The 17,523-nt window shown below is 39.8% G+C and overlaps 1 protein-coding gene across 1 annotated transcript in view; it reads right to left on the bottom strand.

Moving 5' to 3' along the window:
* Nucleotides 1-114: 114 nt before the first annotated feature.
* FBH1 (F-box DNA helicase 1) overlaps nucleotides 115-17,523 on the bottom strand; it is a gene marked incomplete at its 5' end in the record, with an annotated part of 18,987 nt that continues 1,578 nt past the window's right edge. The window contains 9 exons of the mRNA XM_079304481.1: nucleotides 115-1,794; nucleotides 2,494-2,634; nucleotides 3,281-3,387; nucleotides 4,619-4,747; nucleotides 5,940-6,137; nucleotides 6,209-6,313; nucleotides 8,398-8,473; nucleotides 11,894-12,015; nucleotides 16,050-16,149. Coding sequence (XP_079160607.1) covers nucleotides 1,675-1,794; nucleotides 2,494-2,634; nucleotides 3,281-3,387; nucleotides 4,619-4,747; nucleotides 5,940-6,137; nucleotides 6,209-6,313; nucleotides 8,398-8,473; nucleotides 11,894-12,015; nucleotides 16,050-16,149 — 1,098 coding nt within the window. The 3' untranslated portion in view covers nucleotides 115-1,674. The remainder of the gene's footprint in view (nucleotides 1,795-2,493; nucleotides 2,635-3,280; nucleotides 3,388-4,618; nucleotides 4,748-5,939; nucleotides 6,138-6,208; nucleotides 6,314-8,397; nucleotides 8,474-11,893; nucleotides 12,016-16,049; nucleotides 16,150-17,523) is intronic.

Genomic DNA, 17,523 nt, shown 5'->3' with positions numbered 1-17,523 from the left:
CAAAAAACACAATTTAGGGAATATTTTCCTGTGTGTGTTTTCCCTTTATCCATTAGCAGGTTTTCTCCACTTGTTTCTTTACACTCCAGAAAAGGCAGCTTTCTATTTTTATGTATAAATAAATATATTTTATATAGAAAATAACACTCAGAGCAGTGGATTCTTTAACTGGATGTCTCAGGGAAGGACTGGATTGGGATGAATCCATTCCCACTGGACACCACAGACATGAAGGGCTCATTCCCATCCCCCAGAGGTGTTGGCACAGTGGCAGCTGCCAGTTCTCAAAAAGCTTGGGAAGCAGTAGGGATCCAAATTCCATGGAATTCCTTCTCCTGGCTGCTCTTGTCCTGTTGGTACCTGTGATCTGGGCTGATCCCATTCACTCCTGGCTTTGTGATTCCACCCAGATCCAAGAATTTGGGGGAATTCCCACAAGGGAATACATTCCTGGAGTCAAAAGTGCAGCTCCATGAATGGAAAAAAATCAGGATGCATGAGATTCCTGCAGCAGGAACAGCCCACAGCTCCAGGCAGTGTCCATTCCCCTTTCTGAAACCACTTTCAGTTTTGATTTCCCATGGAAAACAGCTCTGGAATTGTGGCAGGGTGAGCATGATCCACCTGAGCATTCCCAGGAGGGCTGGGAAATAAAGGATATTTAAGGGCAGGGAAGAGACACAAAGGAAATGTTCAGGGGTTTTTTTTGGCTAGAAGTTTAATTTTAGGATTGAAAATCCCTCTCCAGTTTGTCCCTGAGATGGGCTGAAACTAAAGCAAAGGAATTTTTCTGCTGCTGCCTCATTTCTTCCCTCCTGGTTGGCTGCAGGGAGAAGGGAAAGAGTCCAGGGAAATTCCTTGGCTGCAAGGATGGAAAATTAATTATCTGGGAGAGATTTAGGATTTCCTCTCATGGCTGGGCAGGAACACTTCATTTCCAAGACATAAACTTCCTTTGGATACTTTCCAGCATTGTGTTTCCTCTTTTTCCAGTGGATCAAAGGGATTTCCAGGAATGATTCAGGAAGTTTGGACACTGGTGAGAAGGGGAAGAGGGGGAATGCTCCAAAATGAATCCTGTTCAGTCTGATCCCACTGTTAAAGTGCAAATCCCTCTGGATAAACCACCCCCAGCTCCTGGAGGATGAGGCAGGGCTGGAGGAAAGGAATCACAGAATTCCCAAGAATTTCCTCTGGAGCTGGGAACATCCTGCTCCAACATCCACCAGGAATTTGGAGCTGGGCTGAAATCCTGCTCCAACATTTTCCTGATTTTGGAGCTGGGCTGAAATCCTGCTCCAACATCCACCTGGAATTTGGAGCTGGGCTGAAATCCTGCTCCAACATTTTCCTGAAATTTGGAGCTGGGCTGAAATCCTGCTCCAACATTTTCCTGATTTTGGAGCTGGACTGAAATCCTGCTCCAACATCCACTGGAATTTGGAGCTGGGCTGAAATCCTGCTCCAAGATCCACCTGAAATTTGGAGCTGGGCTGAAATTCTGCTCTAACATCTGCCTGATTTTAGAGCTGGGCTGAAATTCTGCTCTAACATCTGCCTGATTTTAGAGCTGGGCTGAAATTCTGCTCTAACATCTGCCTGATTTTGCTGCTGGGATGTGCCAAGAGGATTTGTCCCACAGCCAGGATGGCTCTGGGAAGCTGGAGGGCTTGGTTAGAGCTGGATGTGCTCTTCCTTGACTGCTGGGACAGAGATGAGTGGAGTCAGGCAGCCAAAGAACTTCTGGGTGCAAGCCTGGCAAAGGAATCCCCCTGGATCCTGGCTGCCATCACTCTGTGGGAGGAAAAAAGGAGATTTCAGGGAGGAGGAAGCTGCAGGAACACAACTTTGGCTTCCCAGCTCTGCCACAAGCCAGGGAAGGATGTGCCCAAAGCAAGGAAATCCCACACAAAATCATGGAATGGCTGGAAAATCTCTGTAAGGACACCCAAGTCCCCAAGTGCCACATGCTCAGGGCTTTGAAACCCCCCAGGAATGGGAATTCCACCCCTGCTTGGAAACCTTTTCCATGAAGGAATTTTCCCCAAAATCCAGCCTCCAGCTCCCCTGGCACAGCCTGAGGCTGTTCCCTCTTGTCCTGGACATGGAGCCCCACAGGTTCCTGGTGCTCCCTGCAGAGCTCAGCCTTCCCAGCACACTCTGGAAAAGGATCCAGGTGGCACCAAACCCAAACCTGCCCCAAAAGTTGGATTGTCACCAAGTGGGGGCAGGGCTGCTGTGCCAATCCCACATGGATATTCCAGGAGTCACACATGGGATCTGACACAGCAAAACCCCAAAGCTGGATCCATCTGAGGTCTGCTCAGGATTGAGGGGATCTGTGGGAAGTGATCTGGAGTCACCCTTGGGATTCACCCCTGGTTGTGAGCACGAGGAGATGGATGGGGAGCTGAGATCCCTGCTCAGAACAGGACTGGAATGGTTGGGAAGGCTCCAAAACCCCAAATCCCAAATCCCAGGGAAGTGACATACACGAGCCAATGGGAGCTTCTTCACCACCAGCCCAAAGCTGAATTCCAGGGAATTTGTACATCCTGACACACAACAAGTGACAGCAGCTCTGTCCTTGTCCTTCCCAGCCTCACTCAGCAGCTCCACCTGCAGGAAATGCTCCTGGGAAATGTGAAAAAAAGGGAATTTCATCCCTCAGAGGGAGCTGAGGCAAAATGAAGGTTGTTCCATACATTTTTTAATACCTAAGGAAGGGACTTGAAGCATCATGGGATTTAAGGAAGGAACAAAATCCCAAATTTCTGGTGAGGAAAAAGCTCCAGCAGAAATGAAGGAAAGGGGAAATGAAAGAGGAGCAGGAGGAGGAGAAGAAAGGAGAAGGGAGGAGGAGGAAGGAGGAAGGAGAAGGAGAAAGGAGAAGGAGGAGGAGAAAGGAGAAGGAGGAGGAGGGAGAAGGAGAAGGGAGAATGAGGAAGGAGGAAGGAGAAGGAGAAAGGAGAAGCAGAAAGAAGAAGGAGGAGGAGAAAGGAGAAGAGCTGGAAAATCCTGAAGGCAGGGAAAAGGAAACCTCCACACCCCCATGGAGATAAAACCCCAGGATTTGTGGAAAACAACATCCAAATGCAAGAACTATGGAGAAACCCCACTGCAATCCTGAGTCTTTGCACTGGAATGTCTGATGGAGCAGCAAAAGGCAGGAATCAAAGTGATTCCTTGTGATTCTCACAAGGAGTGCTCCATGGCATGAATCCCAGGATCAGGATGGAATTTGGGATCATGAGCCCACAGCAGGGAAGGTTTCACTCACTCCAGCCACAGTCAGGAGGTTTTGCAGGGATCTGGACATCAGCAGGCATTTCTTGGCTCTGGTCACAGCCACATAGAGCAGGTTCCACTCATCCTCAGCACTCCTGCCTGCAGGGAGCAGAGACAATCTGAAACACTAATCCCAGAAAATTGGGATTTTAGTTACCTTGCTGAAAATAATGAAAAGTTAGAAGTTAGATGGGAGTAGTTGTCTGAAACTTAAATTAATTGGTTGTCTGGTATTTTATGTTTGCTTATGGGAAAAGACAAAACTAGTGAGCAGATCCAAAGGAACATAAACAATGCAACCACAAACTCATTCTTTGAAAAACTGGACAGAAATAATTTATATTTGAGAGTTTAGGGTGAGGAAGACTCTCCTTACTTCCTCCTTTTAAGAACCCTCCCCACAAAAACAACCCCAGACTTAAGAAGTCAATCAATGCTTAATAGTTAGGGTTAAAAATGAGATAAAAAATGGGATCAGAAATGGGATAAAAATGGGATCAGGGGATGCTGAGCTGCTCCAGAGCTGGGATTGCCCCTGGAGACAAGGGTGGGATGAGCTTTCCACATAAATCCCACTGGGAATGGGTTTATCCCACTCCCCTCCTTGCTTGGATGGGATTATTGGAGCCATGGAATCATTTTGGGAGGAAAAAGATTTTCTAGGATGGAATCCAACCATTGCCAGCACTGCCAGGGCCACCCATGTCCCCAAGTGCCACATCCACAGGGTTTGAAATCCCTGCAGGAACTGGGATTCCTGCACAGTTTCAGTGCCTGACAACCTTCTCCATGGAGAGATTTTCCCTAAAATCCCATATAAACCTCTCCTAGCACAGCTTGAGGGGAAAAATGGGATCAGAAATGGGATCAGAGCTGCTCCTGAGATGGAATTTTCCCTGGGCACAAGGGTGGGATGAGCCTTCCTCACAAATCCCACTGGGAATCCTTTACTCACTTGGATGGGATTATTGGAGCCAGGGAATCATTTTGGTCAGAAAAAGATTTTCTAGGATGGAATTCAACCATTCCCATGTCCCCAAGTGCCACATCCACAGGGTTTGAAACCCCTGCAGGATGGGGGCTCCATTAGCTGTGCTAATGTTTCACAACCTTTTCCAGGATGGAATTTCCCTAAAATCCAACCCAAACCTCCCCTGCCCAGCCTGTTCCCTCTCCTCCTGTCCCTGGAGCAGAGCCCAAACCCCTCCAAGAATTCAGGCAGCTGTGCAGAGCCACAAACTCCCCCCTGATCCCCCTTTTTCTTTTGTTTTTTCAGCTTTTTCAGCCCCTTCCCCATTTTCTTTCCCCCTTTTTGGAGCTGTGCCCTCACCCAGAGCCACGTTCATCCTCCTCAGCAGAGCCCCAGTGACAGGAGAAGGGATTTGCACAAAATCATCAGCAACACAGACAGTGTCAAACTCCAGGCCCTTGGCTTGGTGCACAGTGCCCAGGAGGAAATCTGGGAAAAAAAACAGCAGAAAAGATCAATCTTGGCAGCAAAAATGGGAATTTGATTTTATTTTTGTTTCATTTCATTCTGCATCCATTCTTTATTCAAATTTAAATCAGGATAATTTTCCAAATTCATCCCCAGGAGAATGTTGGGATAATTTTTCAAGCATCCCATCCTGGAGAAAATCCAGGATGAGGTAATTGGGAAACAATGCAAATTTTTTTCTTGGGATGAGATGATTGGAAAATGATCCCAGATTTTTTCAGGATAAGATGATTAGAAAATTACCCTGATTTTTTCTTGGATGAGATAAATGGAAAACAATCCTGATTTTTCCAGGATGGGAGGACTAGAAAATTATCCTGATTTTTTCCAGGATGATGGGATTGCAAAATCATCCTGATTTTTTCTAGGATGAAGTGATTGGAAAATTATTCTGATTTTTTTTTTTTTTTTCAGAATGATTAGAAAATTACCCATATTTTCTCCAGGATGAGATGATTGGAAACAATCCCAGTTTTTTCCAGGATGAGATAACTGGAAAACAATCCAAAATTTCTCCTGGGATGAGATGATTGAAAATCCATCTCCCATTTCCTCCAGGCTAAGAAAATCAGAAAATCACCCTGATTTTTATCACTTTGAGATGACTGCAAACAATCCAGGATTTTTCTCCAGGATGAGATTATTGGAAAATTATCCTGGATTTTCTCCAGGATGGGATGATTGGAAAATTATCCTGGATTTTCTCCAGAATGAGATGATTGGAAAATTATCCTGGATTTTTCTCCAGGATGGGATGATTGGAAAATTATCCTGGATTTTCTCCAGAATGGGATGATTGGAAACAATCCTGGATTTTTCCCCAGGATGAGAAGATTGGAAACCAATCCCAGATTTCTCCCAGGAAAAGGTGATTTTTTTTTTTTTCCAGGATGAGATGATTGGAAAACAACCCAAATTTTCTCCTGGAATAAGATGATTGGAAAACTATCCAAATTCTTCCAGGATGACAAAATGGGAAAACAACCCAAATTTTCTCTTGGCATGAAATGACTGAAAAATTATCCCGATTTTTTTCCCCTGAATGAAATGACTGAAAAATGATCCTGATTTTTTTCCAGGTTAAGAAAATCTGATTTTTCCCAGGATGAGATGATTGTCACCAAGCCCAGGTTTTGCCAGGGTGTCCCCTCACCTGCCAGGCTCTCCTGGCCCACGTGGCAGCTCTGGATCCTGCTCAGCAGTTGGGGGATGTTGTCCCTGTGCCTCTCCACCATCAAGATTTTCCCCTGCAGGTCTTTGTCATCCACACGTTGTGCAAATTCCTTCAGCCCAAAAAATCCCTCTGATTCCTCCCACTTCTTAATAAAGGAATCTTCAATTTCCAGGTTTACTGCCAGAAAGGAAAAAAAAAAATAAATTTATTTATTTTTAATTTATTTCAAGGTTTCATGCAGATTTTGCCCTGCAGGTTTTTGTCATCCACACATTGTGCAAATTCCTTCAGCCCAAAAAATCCCTCTGATTCCTCCCACTTCTTAATAAAGGAATCTTCAATTTCCAGGTTTACTGCCAGAAAGGAAATAAAAATAAATAAATTTATTTATTTTTAATTTATTTCAAGTTTTCATGCAGATTTTGCCCTGCAGGTTTTTGTCATCCACACGTTGTGCAAATTCCTTCAGCCCAAAAAATCCCTCTGATTCCTCCCACTTCTTAATAAAGGAATCTTCAATTTCCAGGTTTACTGCCAGAAAGGAAATAAAAATAAATAAATTTATTTATTTTTAATTTATTTCAAGTTTTCATGCAGATTTTCCCCTGCAGGTCTTTGTCATCCACACGTTGTGCAAATTCCTTCAGCCCAAAAAATCCCTCTGATTCCTCCCACTTCTTAATAAAGGAATCTTCAATTTCCAGGTTTACTGCCAGAAAGGAAATAAAAATATTTAATTAATTTATTTTTAATGTATTTCAAGGTTTCATGCAGATTTTCTCCTGCAGGTTTTTGTCATCCACACGTTGTGCAAATTCCTTCAGCCCAAAAAATCCCTCTGACTCCTCCCACTTCTTAATAAAGGAATCTTCAATTTCCAGGTTTACTGCCAGAAAGGAAATAAAAATAAATAAATTTATTTATTTTTAATTTATTTCAAGTTTTCATGCAGATATTCCCTTGCAGGTCTCTGTCATCCACACATTGTGTGAATTCCTTCAGCCCCTCTGACTCCTCCCACTTTTTGATAGCCCCTCCCACTTCTTAATAAAAAAATTTCTCAATTTCCAGATTTACTGCCAGAAAGGAAAAAAAATAAATAAATTTATTTATTTTTAATTTATTTCAAGTTTTCATGCAGATTTTCCCCTGCAGGTCTCTGTCATCCATGCACTGTGCAAATTCCTTCAGCCCCTCTGACTCCTCCCACTTTTTAATAGCCCCTCCCACTTTTAAATAAAAAAATCTTCAATTTCCAGATTTGCTGCTAGAAAAGAAAAAAAAAAGATTTAATTAATTGAATTTTAATTTATTTCAAGGTTTCATGCAGGTTTATTCATGCTGTGGTTAATTTCCATAATTGTCAGTGTAATTAAATTTTTTTTTTTTTTAATAAAGAACTCATCTGGTGCTGTTGGATTTTAAAGGAATTATTTTTTTTCTCCTGAATTTTATCTGGAATTTTAATCCTGATTGAAATACTGAATTTTATTCCATATTTTTAAGGAAATCCTGAATTTTATTCAGAATTTTATTCCATATTTTAAAGGAAATCCTGAATTTTATCAGGAATTTTATCCTGATTGAAATCCTGAATTTTATCCTGAATTTTACTCCATATTTTAAGGGAAATCCTGATTGAAATCCTGAATTTTATCCTGAGTTTTATTCCATATTTTAAAAGAAATCCTGAATTTTATCAGGAATTTTATCCTGATTGAAATCCTGAATTTTATCCTGATTTTTATTCCATATTTTTAAGGAAATCCTGATTGAAATAATGAATCTTATCAGGAATTTTATTTGGATTTTTAAAGAAAATAATGAATTTTTATGCTGATTTTTTTTTTTTTTTAATTTTTTTTATTTTAAAGGAAACCCTGAATTTTGTCCTGGATTTTATTCCATATTTTAAAGGAAATCCTGAATTTCGTTCCATATTTTAAAATAAATCCTGAATTTAAAATAAAATAATTAATTTTACCCTGAATTTTGTCCTGAATTTTAACGGAAATCCTGAATTTAAACCTGATTTTTATTCAGAATTTTTATCCATATTTGAAAGGAAATCCTGATTTTTATCCTGAATTTTTTCTGGAATTTTATTCCATATTTCAAAGAAAAAAAAATATTTTTATTCTGAAGTGTATTTCATATTTTCAAGCAAATCCTGGATTTTATATGGAATTTTATTCTGAATTTTTATCCATATTTGAAAGCAAATCCTGAATTTTTATCCTGAATTTTAAAGAAAATCCTGAATTTTATCCTAAATTTCATTCCATTTTTTAAAAGGAGTTTTATACCTGAAACAATTCAGGGAAAACTGAAGATAAATTGAAAAATTAATTAGGAAATATAAAATTAATGATCCAAAAGGGTTTTGATTTCCAGCAAAACCTAAAAAATCCTGAAAAAAAAGGAATTTTTAACTTACATTTTTTCCTGACTTCTGCAGGTTGGCTCAGCTTCCAAATATCCAAAATTCTACTCAGGCCAAATCTCTCCAATCCCTGAAATAAATAAAAAAAAAGTATTTTAATAATAAATTAAATTAAATTAAATTGAATTAAATTAAATTAAAATAAAATAAAATTACAATTAAATTCAATTAAAATTCAATTAAAATTCAATTAAAATTCAATTAAAATTCAATTAAAAAGAAAATAAGGATAAGATAAAATAGGATAAAATAGAATAAGATAAAATAAAAATGAAATAAAAAGAAGATAAAATAAGAATAAGATAAATTAAGAATAAGATAAATTAAGAATAAGATAAAAAAGATAAAATAGAATAAGATAAAAATAAAATAAAAATCAGATAAAATAAGATAAAATAAGAATTTTCTTCTTAATACAACAATTTTAATCTTAATAAATTATTCATTTTAATAAATTAAGACTTTTATTAAGAAATAAAATAAGTTTATTTATTTCTAAGATGAAATAAAAATAAAAGAAGGCAAAATAAAAGAAGACAAAAGAAAATGACAAAAACAAAAGAAGACAAAATAAAATATAAGAAAAAATAAAATAAGGCAAAATAAAATAAGGCAAATTAAAATAAATAAGGCAAATTAAAATAAATAAGATAAAATAAAATAAATAAGACAAAATAAAATAAGAAAAAAATCTTATTATTTAATTTATTGCATTCAAAAATTCAATTTATTTTAAACTGCAGAAGATTTTCATTATCCTAAAAATGGGAAAAATTATCCTAAAATTGGGAAAATTATCCTAAAAATGGGATAAATTATCATAAAATTGGGATAAAATATCCTTAAATTGGGATAAATGATCCTAAAAATGGGAAAAATTATCATAAAATGGGATAAAAGATCTTAAAAATGGGAAAAATTATTCTAAAAATGGGGAAAATTATCCTTAAATTGGGATAAATTATCATAAAATGGGAGAAATTATCCTTAAATTGGGAAAATGATCCTAAAAAAGGGAAAAATTATCCTTAGATTGGGATAAATTATTCTAAAAATGGGGAAATTATCATAACATTGGGATAAATTATCCTTAAATGGGGATAAAATATCCTAAAAATGGGAAAAATTATTCTAAAAATGAGAAAAATTATTCTAAAAATGGGAAAAATTATCATAAAAATGAGAAAAATTGCCATAAATTTGGGATAAAATATCCTAAAAATGGGATAAATTATCCTTAGATTGGGATAAATTCTCCTAAAATTGGGATAAATTTTCATGAAAATGGGATAAATTATAATAAAAATGGGATAAATTATTCTAAAAAAGGAAAAATTATCATAAAAATTGATGAGGCCTTCACGGGTTGGAGCATAAAGACATCCCTGGGCATAAAAAAATCCATTTATTTCCTGGAAATCCCATTTTTCCTTGAAAATCCCATTTTCTCTGAAAATCCCATTTCCCTGGAAATCCCATTTTTTCCTAAAAATCCCATTTTCCTGGAAATCCCATTTTTCCCATACAATCCCATTCCCATACAATCCCATTTCCCATACAATCCCATCCCCATACAATCCCATTTCCCATACAATCCCATTCCCATACAATCCCATGTCCCACACAATCCCATTTCCCATACAATCCCATTCCCATACAATCCCATCCCCATACAATCCCCATACAATCCCATTCCCATACAATCCCATCCCCATACAATCCCCATACAATCCCATTCCCATACAATCCCACCCCCATACAATCCCATTCCCATACAATCCCATGTCCCACACAATCCCATTTCCCATACAATCCCCATACAATCCCATTTCCCATACAATCCCATTTCCCATACAATCCCATGTCCCACACAATCCCATTCCCATACAATCCCCATACAATCCCATTTCCCATACAATCCCATTCCCATACAATCCCATTCCCATACAATCCCATCCCCATACAATCCCATTTCCCATACAATCCCATTCCCATACAATCCCATTTCCCATACAATCCCATTTCCCATACAATCCCATTCCCCATACAATCCCATTCCCATACTATCCCATTCCCATACAATCCCCATACAATCCCATTTCCCATACAATCCCATTCCCATACAATCCCATTTCCCATACAATCCCATTCCCATACAATCCCATTCCCCATACAATCCCATTCCCATACAGTCCCCATACAATCCCATTCCCATACAATCCCATTCCCCATACAATCCCATTTCCCATACAATCCCATTTCCCATACAATCCCCTTTCCCATACAATCCCATCCCCATACAATCCCCTTTCCCATACAATCCCCTTTCCCATACAATCCCATTCCCATACAATCCCATCCCCATACAATCCCCTTTCCCATACAATCCCCTTTCCCATACAATCCCATGTCCCATACAGTCCCCATACAATCCCATTCCCATACTATCCCATCCCCATACAATCCCATTTCCCATACAATCCCATTCCCATACAATCCCATTTCCCATACAATCCCATTTCCCATACAATCCCATTCCCATACAATCCCATTCCCATACAATCCCATTTCCCATACAATCCCCATACAATCCCATTTCCCATACAATCCCATCCCCATACAATCCCATTCCCATACAATCCCATTCCCATACTATCCCCACACAATCCCATTCCCATACAATCCCCTTTCCCATACAATCCCCATACAATCCCATTCCCATACTATCCCATTCCCCATACAATCCCCATACAATCCCATTCTCATACAATCCCATCCCCATACAATCCCATCCCCATACAATCCCATTTCCCATACAATCCCATTCCCATACAATCCCATCCCCATACTATCCCATCCCCATACTATCCCATTCCCATACTATCCCATTCCCATACAATCCCATTCCCATACAATCCCCATACAATCCCATTCCCATACAATCCCCTTTCCCATACAATCCCATTCCCATACAATCCCATTCCCATACAATCCCCATACAATCCCATCCCCATACAATCCCATTCCCATACTATCCCATTCCCCACACAATCCCATCCCCATACAATCCCATTCCCATACTATCCCCATACAATCCCATTTCCCGTACAATCCCATTCCCATACAATCCCCATACAATCCCCATACAATCCCATTCCCATACAATCCCATTTCCCGTACAATCCCATTTCCCGTACAATCCCATTCCCATACAATCCCCACACAATCCCATCCCCATACAATCCCATTCCCATACAATCCCATCCCCATACAATCCCATTCCCATACAATCCCCATACAATCCCATTCCCATACTATCCCATTCCCCATACAATCCCATTCCCATACAATCCCATTTCCCATACAATCCCATTCCCATACAATCCCCATACAATCCCATTTCCCATACAATCCCATTCCCATACAATCCCATTCCCATACAATCCCCACACAATCCCATGTCCCGCCGTCAGTCCCGGCGCGGCCTCACCCCGATGATGTGGATCCTGCCCGGGGGGTCCCTTCCCGAACATTCCACGGCGTCCTGGAACACGCTGAGGTTACTGCGGGACAGCAGCGCCAGCGGGGCCAGCGGGGCAGCGCGGGGGCCACCTGGGGAGAGGGGCTGCTGGCCACGGCATTCCTGCTGGCCAGGGGGATTCCCTGCTGGCCACGGGATTCCCTGCTGGCCACGGGATTCCCTGCTGGCCAGGGGGATTCCCTGCTGGCCACGGGGATTCCCTGCTGGCCACGGGGATTCCCTGCTGGCCAGGGGGATTCCCTGCTGGCCACGGGGATTCCCTGCTGGCCAGGGGGATTCCCTGCTGGCCAGGGGGATTCCCTGCTGGCCAGGGGGATTCCCTGCTGGCCACGGGATTCCTGCTGGCCACGGCATTCCCTGCTAGCCACGGGCATTCCCTGCTAGCCACGGGCATTCCCTGCTAGCCACGGGCTTTTCCTGCTGGCCAGGGGGATTCCCTGCTAGCCACGGGATTCCCTGCTAGCCACGGGCATTCCCTGCTGGCCAGGGGCATTCCCTGCTAAGCACGGGCATTCCCTGCTAGCCAAGGGGATTCCCTGCTAGCCAAGGGGATTCCCTGCTAGCCAAGGGGATTCCCTGCTAGCCACGGGCATTCCCTGCTAGCCAAGGGGATTCCCTGCTAGCCACGGGCATTCCCTGCTAGCCAAGGGGATTCCCTGCTAGCCACGGGCATTCCCAGCTAGCCAAGGGGATTCCTGCTAGCCAAGGGGATTCCCTGCTAGCCAGGGGGATTCCTGCTGGCCAGGGGGATTCCTGCTGGCCAGGGGGATTCCTGCTGGCCACGAGCCTTTCCTGCTAGCCACAGGCATTCCCAGTTACCCATGGCCATTCCCAGTTACCCAGGGGGATTCCCTGCTAGCCACGACCATTCCCAGTTATCCATTCCCAGTTACCCACAGCCATTCCCAGTTATCCACAGCCATTCCCAGTTATCCAATCCCAGTTATCCACGGCCATTCCCAGTTATCCATTCCCAGTTACCCACGGCCATTCCCAGTTATCCACAGCCATTCCCAGTTACCCACGGCTATTCCCAGTTATCCATTCCCAGTTACCCACAGCCATTCCCAGTTACCCACGGCCATTCCCAGTTATCCACAGCCATTCCCAGTTATCCATTCCCAGTTACCCACGGCCATTCCCAGTTATCCACAGCCATTCCCAGTTATCCACAGCCATTCCCAGTTATCCATTCCCAGTTACCCACAGCCATTCCCAGTTACCCACAGCCATTCCCAGTTACCCACGGCCATTCCCAGTTATCCACAGCCATTCCCAGTTATCCATTCCCAGTTATCCATTCCCAGTTATCCATTCCCAGTTACCCACGGCCATTCCCAGTTACCCACGACCATTCCCAGTTATCCATTCCCAGTTATCCACAGCCATTCCCAGTTATCCATTCCCAGTTACCCACGGCCATTCCCAGTTACCCACAGCCATTCCCAGTTATCCATTCCCAGTTACCCACGACCATTCCCAGTTATCCATTCCCAGTTATCCACAGCCATTCCCAGTTATCCACGGCCATTCCCAGTTATCCACAGCCATTCCCAGTTATCCACGGCCATTCCCAGTTATCCATTCCCAGTTATCCACGGCCATTCCCAGTTACCCACAGCCATTCCCAGTTATCCACGGCCATTCCCAGTTATCCATTCCCAGTTATCCACAGCCATTCCCAGTTACCCACAGCCATTCCCAGTTACCCACAGCCATTCCCAGTTATCCATTCCCAGTTATCCACGGCCATTCCCAGTTTTAGGATTTTTTTTTACATTTTTTTGGGGATTTTTTGGGGGAATTTTTTGGGGGGGATTTTTTTGAGGAATTTTTTGGGGTATTTTTTGGGGGAATTTTTTGGGGATTTTTTTTTTAACTTTTTGAGGAATATTTTTGGGCAATTTTTTGGGGCAAGTTTTTTGGGAATTTTTTAGGGAATTTTTTTGGGGGATTTTTTGGGGGGGAAATTTTGGGGGAATTTTTCGGGAATTTTTGGGGGGATTTTTTGGGATTTTTTTGGGAATTTTTTTGGGAGGATTTTTTTGGGGAATTTTTTTGGATTTTTTTTTGAGAATTTTTTGGGGGATTTTTTTAGGGAAGTTTTTTGTGATTTTTTTGGAGAATTTTTTGGAGAATCTTTTGGGGGGAATTTTTGGGGATTTTTTTTTTTTTTTTTTGGGGGGGGATTTTTTTGGGTGAATTTTTTGGGGGATTTTTTTCAGGAATTTTTTCAGGAATTTTTTCAGGAGTTTTTCTGGGATTTTTTTGGGGGATTTTTTTGGGGATTTTTTCGGGATTTTCTTTTTCGGGATTTTTTTTTTTTTTTCGGTAATTTTTTCGGTAATTTTTTCAGGAATTTTTTGGGGGAATTTTTCTGGGATTTTTTTGGGGATTTTTTTGGGATTTTTTTTTCGGGATTTTTTTTTCGGGAATTTTTTCGGGAATTTTTTTCGGGGAATTTTTTCGGGAATTTTTTTTGGAATTTTTTCAGGAATTTTTTCAGGAATTTTTCGGGGATTTTTTTGGGGATTTTTTGGGGATTTTTTTTCGGGATTTTTTTTTTCGGGAATTTTTTCGGGAATTTTTTCAGGAATTTTTTCAGGAATTTTTCGGGAATTTTTTGGGGGGAATTTTTCGGGATTTTTTTTTTCGGGATTTTTTTTTTTCGGGAATTTTTTCGGTAATTTTTTCAGGAATTTTTTCAGGAATTTTTTTAGGAATTTTGGGGGGATTTTTTTTGGGATTTTCTTGGGGATTTTTTTGGGATTTTTTTTTCGGGAATTTTTTCGGGAATTTTTTCGGTAATTTTTTCGGTAATTTTTTCAGGAATTTTTTGGGGATTTTTTTGGGGATTTTTTTTTCGGGATTTTTTTTTTCGGTAATTTTTTCAGGATTTTTTTCAGGAATTTTTGGGGAATTTTTCGGGGATTTTTTTTGGGATTTTTTTGGGATTTTTTTTTCGGGATTTTTTTCGGTAATTTTTTCAGGAATTTTTTCAGGAATTTTTTGGGGATTTTTTGGGGATTTTTTTTTCGGGTTTTTTTTTTTTCGGGTATTTTTTTCGGGAATTTTTTCAGGAATTTTTTCAGGAATTTTTGGGGGAATTTTTCTGGGATTTTTTTGGGGATTTTCTTGGGGATTTTTTCGGGATTTTTTTTTCGGGATTTTTTTTTTTTTCGGGAATTTTTCGGGAATTTTTTCGGGAATTTTTTCAGGAATTTTTTGGGGAATTTTTCGGGGATTTTTTTGGGGATTTTTTTTTCGGGATTTTTTTCGGTAATTTTTTCAGTAATTTTTTCAGGAGTTTTTCTGGGATTTTTTGGGGGGATTTTTTTGGGATTTTTTTTTCGGGATTTTTTTTTTTCGGGAATTTTTTCGGTAATTTTTTCGGTAATTTTTTCGGTAATTTTTTCAGGAATTTTTTGGGAAATTTTTCGGGGATTTTTTTTGGGATTTTCTTGGGGATTTTTTGGGGATTTTTTTTTTCGGGATTTTTTTTTCGGGATTTTTTTTTTTTCGGGAATTTTTTTCGGTAATTTTTTCAGGAATTTTTTCAGGAATTTTTTGGGGGAATTTTTCTGGGATTTTTTTGGGGATTTTCTTGGGGATTTTTTCGGGATTTTTTTTTCGGGATATTTTTTTTTTTCGGGAATTTTTTCGGTAATTTTTTCAGGAATTTTTTCAGGAATTTTTTGGGGGAATTTTTCTGGGATTTTTTTGGGGATTTTTTTTGGATTTTTTTTTCGAGATTTTTTTTTTCGGGATTTTTTTCGGTAATTTTTTCAGGAATTTTTTCGGGATTTTTTTGGGGATTTTTTTGGGATTTTCTTTTCGGGATTTTTTTTTTTTCAGGAATTTTTTCAGGAATTTTTCGGGGATTTTTTTTGGGATTTTCTTGGGGAGTTTTTTCGGGATTTTTTTTTCGGGATTTTTTTTTTTTCGGGAATTTTTTCGGTAATTTTTTCAGGAATTTTTTCGGGATTTTTTTGGGGATTTTTTCGGGATTTTTTTTTCGGGATTTTTTTTTTTTCGGGAATTTTTTCAGGAATTTTTTCAGGAATTTTGGGGGGATTTTTTTTGGGAATTCCCAATCCCAGCTCACCTTGCTGCCTCCCCCCCAGCAGGGTTTTCCCCCTGATCCCTTTGCACACATCCAGGATTGTGGATCCCACGTAGGCGATCTCGGGCCCGAAGCGGAAACTCTGCACAGAAAAAAATCCCAAAATCAGCAGGAAAAATATTTGCAATCTACAAATCTATTTGCTCTGTATAAAATTATATGATTGCAACTCATATTCTGGATAATTTGCCAGGGGAAAAAAATATCAAAATATTCCTGGAAATCGTGGAAAACATTCAGGAGAATTTTTCCTTTGGAAAAAGGGTCAAAATTCCTTCAAAATATTCCCAGAAATCCCAGTGATCCTTAAATCCAAATTATGTGATTCCCATCAACATCCTGGACAAGTTTTCTATTGGAAAAGGCACCAAAAATCCCCAAAATATTCCTGGAAATCCTGGTTGGTCTTAAAACTTTCTGGAGAACTTTTCTCTTGGAAAAAGGATCCAAAATCCTTCAAAATTTTCTTGGAAAAAAGAAAAAAAAAATCCCTCCAAAATATTTCTGGAAATCCTGGTTGGTCTTCAAACTTTCTGGAGAATTTTTCACTTGGAAAAAGGAAAAAAAAATCCCTCCAAATTATTCCTGGAAATCCTGATTGGTCTTAAAACCTTTTAGGGAACTTTTTCTTTGGAAAAAGGTCCCAAAATCTCTCCAAAATATTCCCAGAAATCTCAGTCATCTTTAAATCCAAATTATGTGATTCCCATCAACATCAAGGAAAAATTTTAAATTTTCTCTTGGAAAAAGGCACCAAAAATCCCCCCAAATATTCTCAGAAGTCCAGATTATTCTTCAAACCTTCTGAAGAACTTTTCCTTTGGAAAAAGGATCCAAAATCCTTCAAAATTATTCCTGGAAATCTTCTGGAGAATTTTTCTCTTGTAAAAAGGAAGAAAAATCCCTCCAAAATATTCCCAGAAATCCCAGTCATCCTTAAATCCAAATTATGTGAATCTCATCAACATCATGAACAAATTTTAAATTTTCTCTTGGAAAATGGATCCAATTACCTCCAAAATATTCCCAGAAATCCAGACTGGTCATAAAACCTTTTAGGGAACTTTTTCTTTGAAAAAAGGATCAAAAATCCCTCCAAAATATTCCTGGAAATCCTGATTATTCTTCAAACATTCTGAAGAACTTTTCTCTTGGAAAAGGGATCCAAAATCCTTCCAAAATATTCCTGGAAATCCTGATTATTCTTCAAACCTTCTGAAGAACTTTTCTCTTGGAAAAGGGATCCAAAATCCCTCCAAAATATTCCCAGAAATCCTGATTATTCTTCAAACCTTCTGAAGAACTTTTCCTTTGGAAAAAGGATCCAAAATCCCTCCAAAATATTTCTGGAAATCTTTTGGAGAACTTTTCTCTTGGAAGAAGGAAAAAAAATCCCTCCAAAATATTCCCAGAAATCCCAGTCATCCTTAAATTCAAATTATGTGATTCTCATCAA

Source organism: Erithacus rubecula (genome assembly GCF_903797595.1).
Source record: "Erithacus rubecula genome assembly, chromosome: 4".
NCBI classification, from domain to species: Eukaryota; Metazoa; Chordata; class Aves; order Passeriformes; family Muscicapidae; genus Erithacus; species Erithacus rubecula.
The sequence above is the reverse complement of the archived record's forward strand: the minus strand, read 5'-3'. Positions and strand labels throughout refer to the sequence as shown.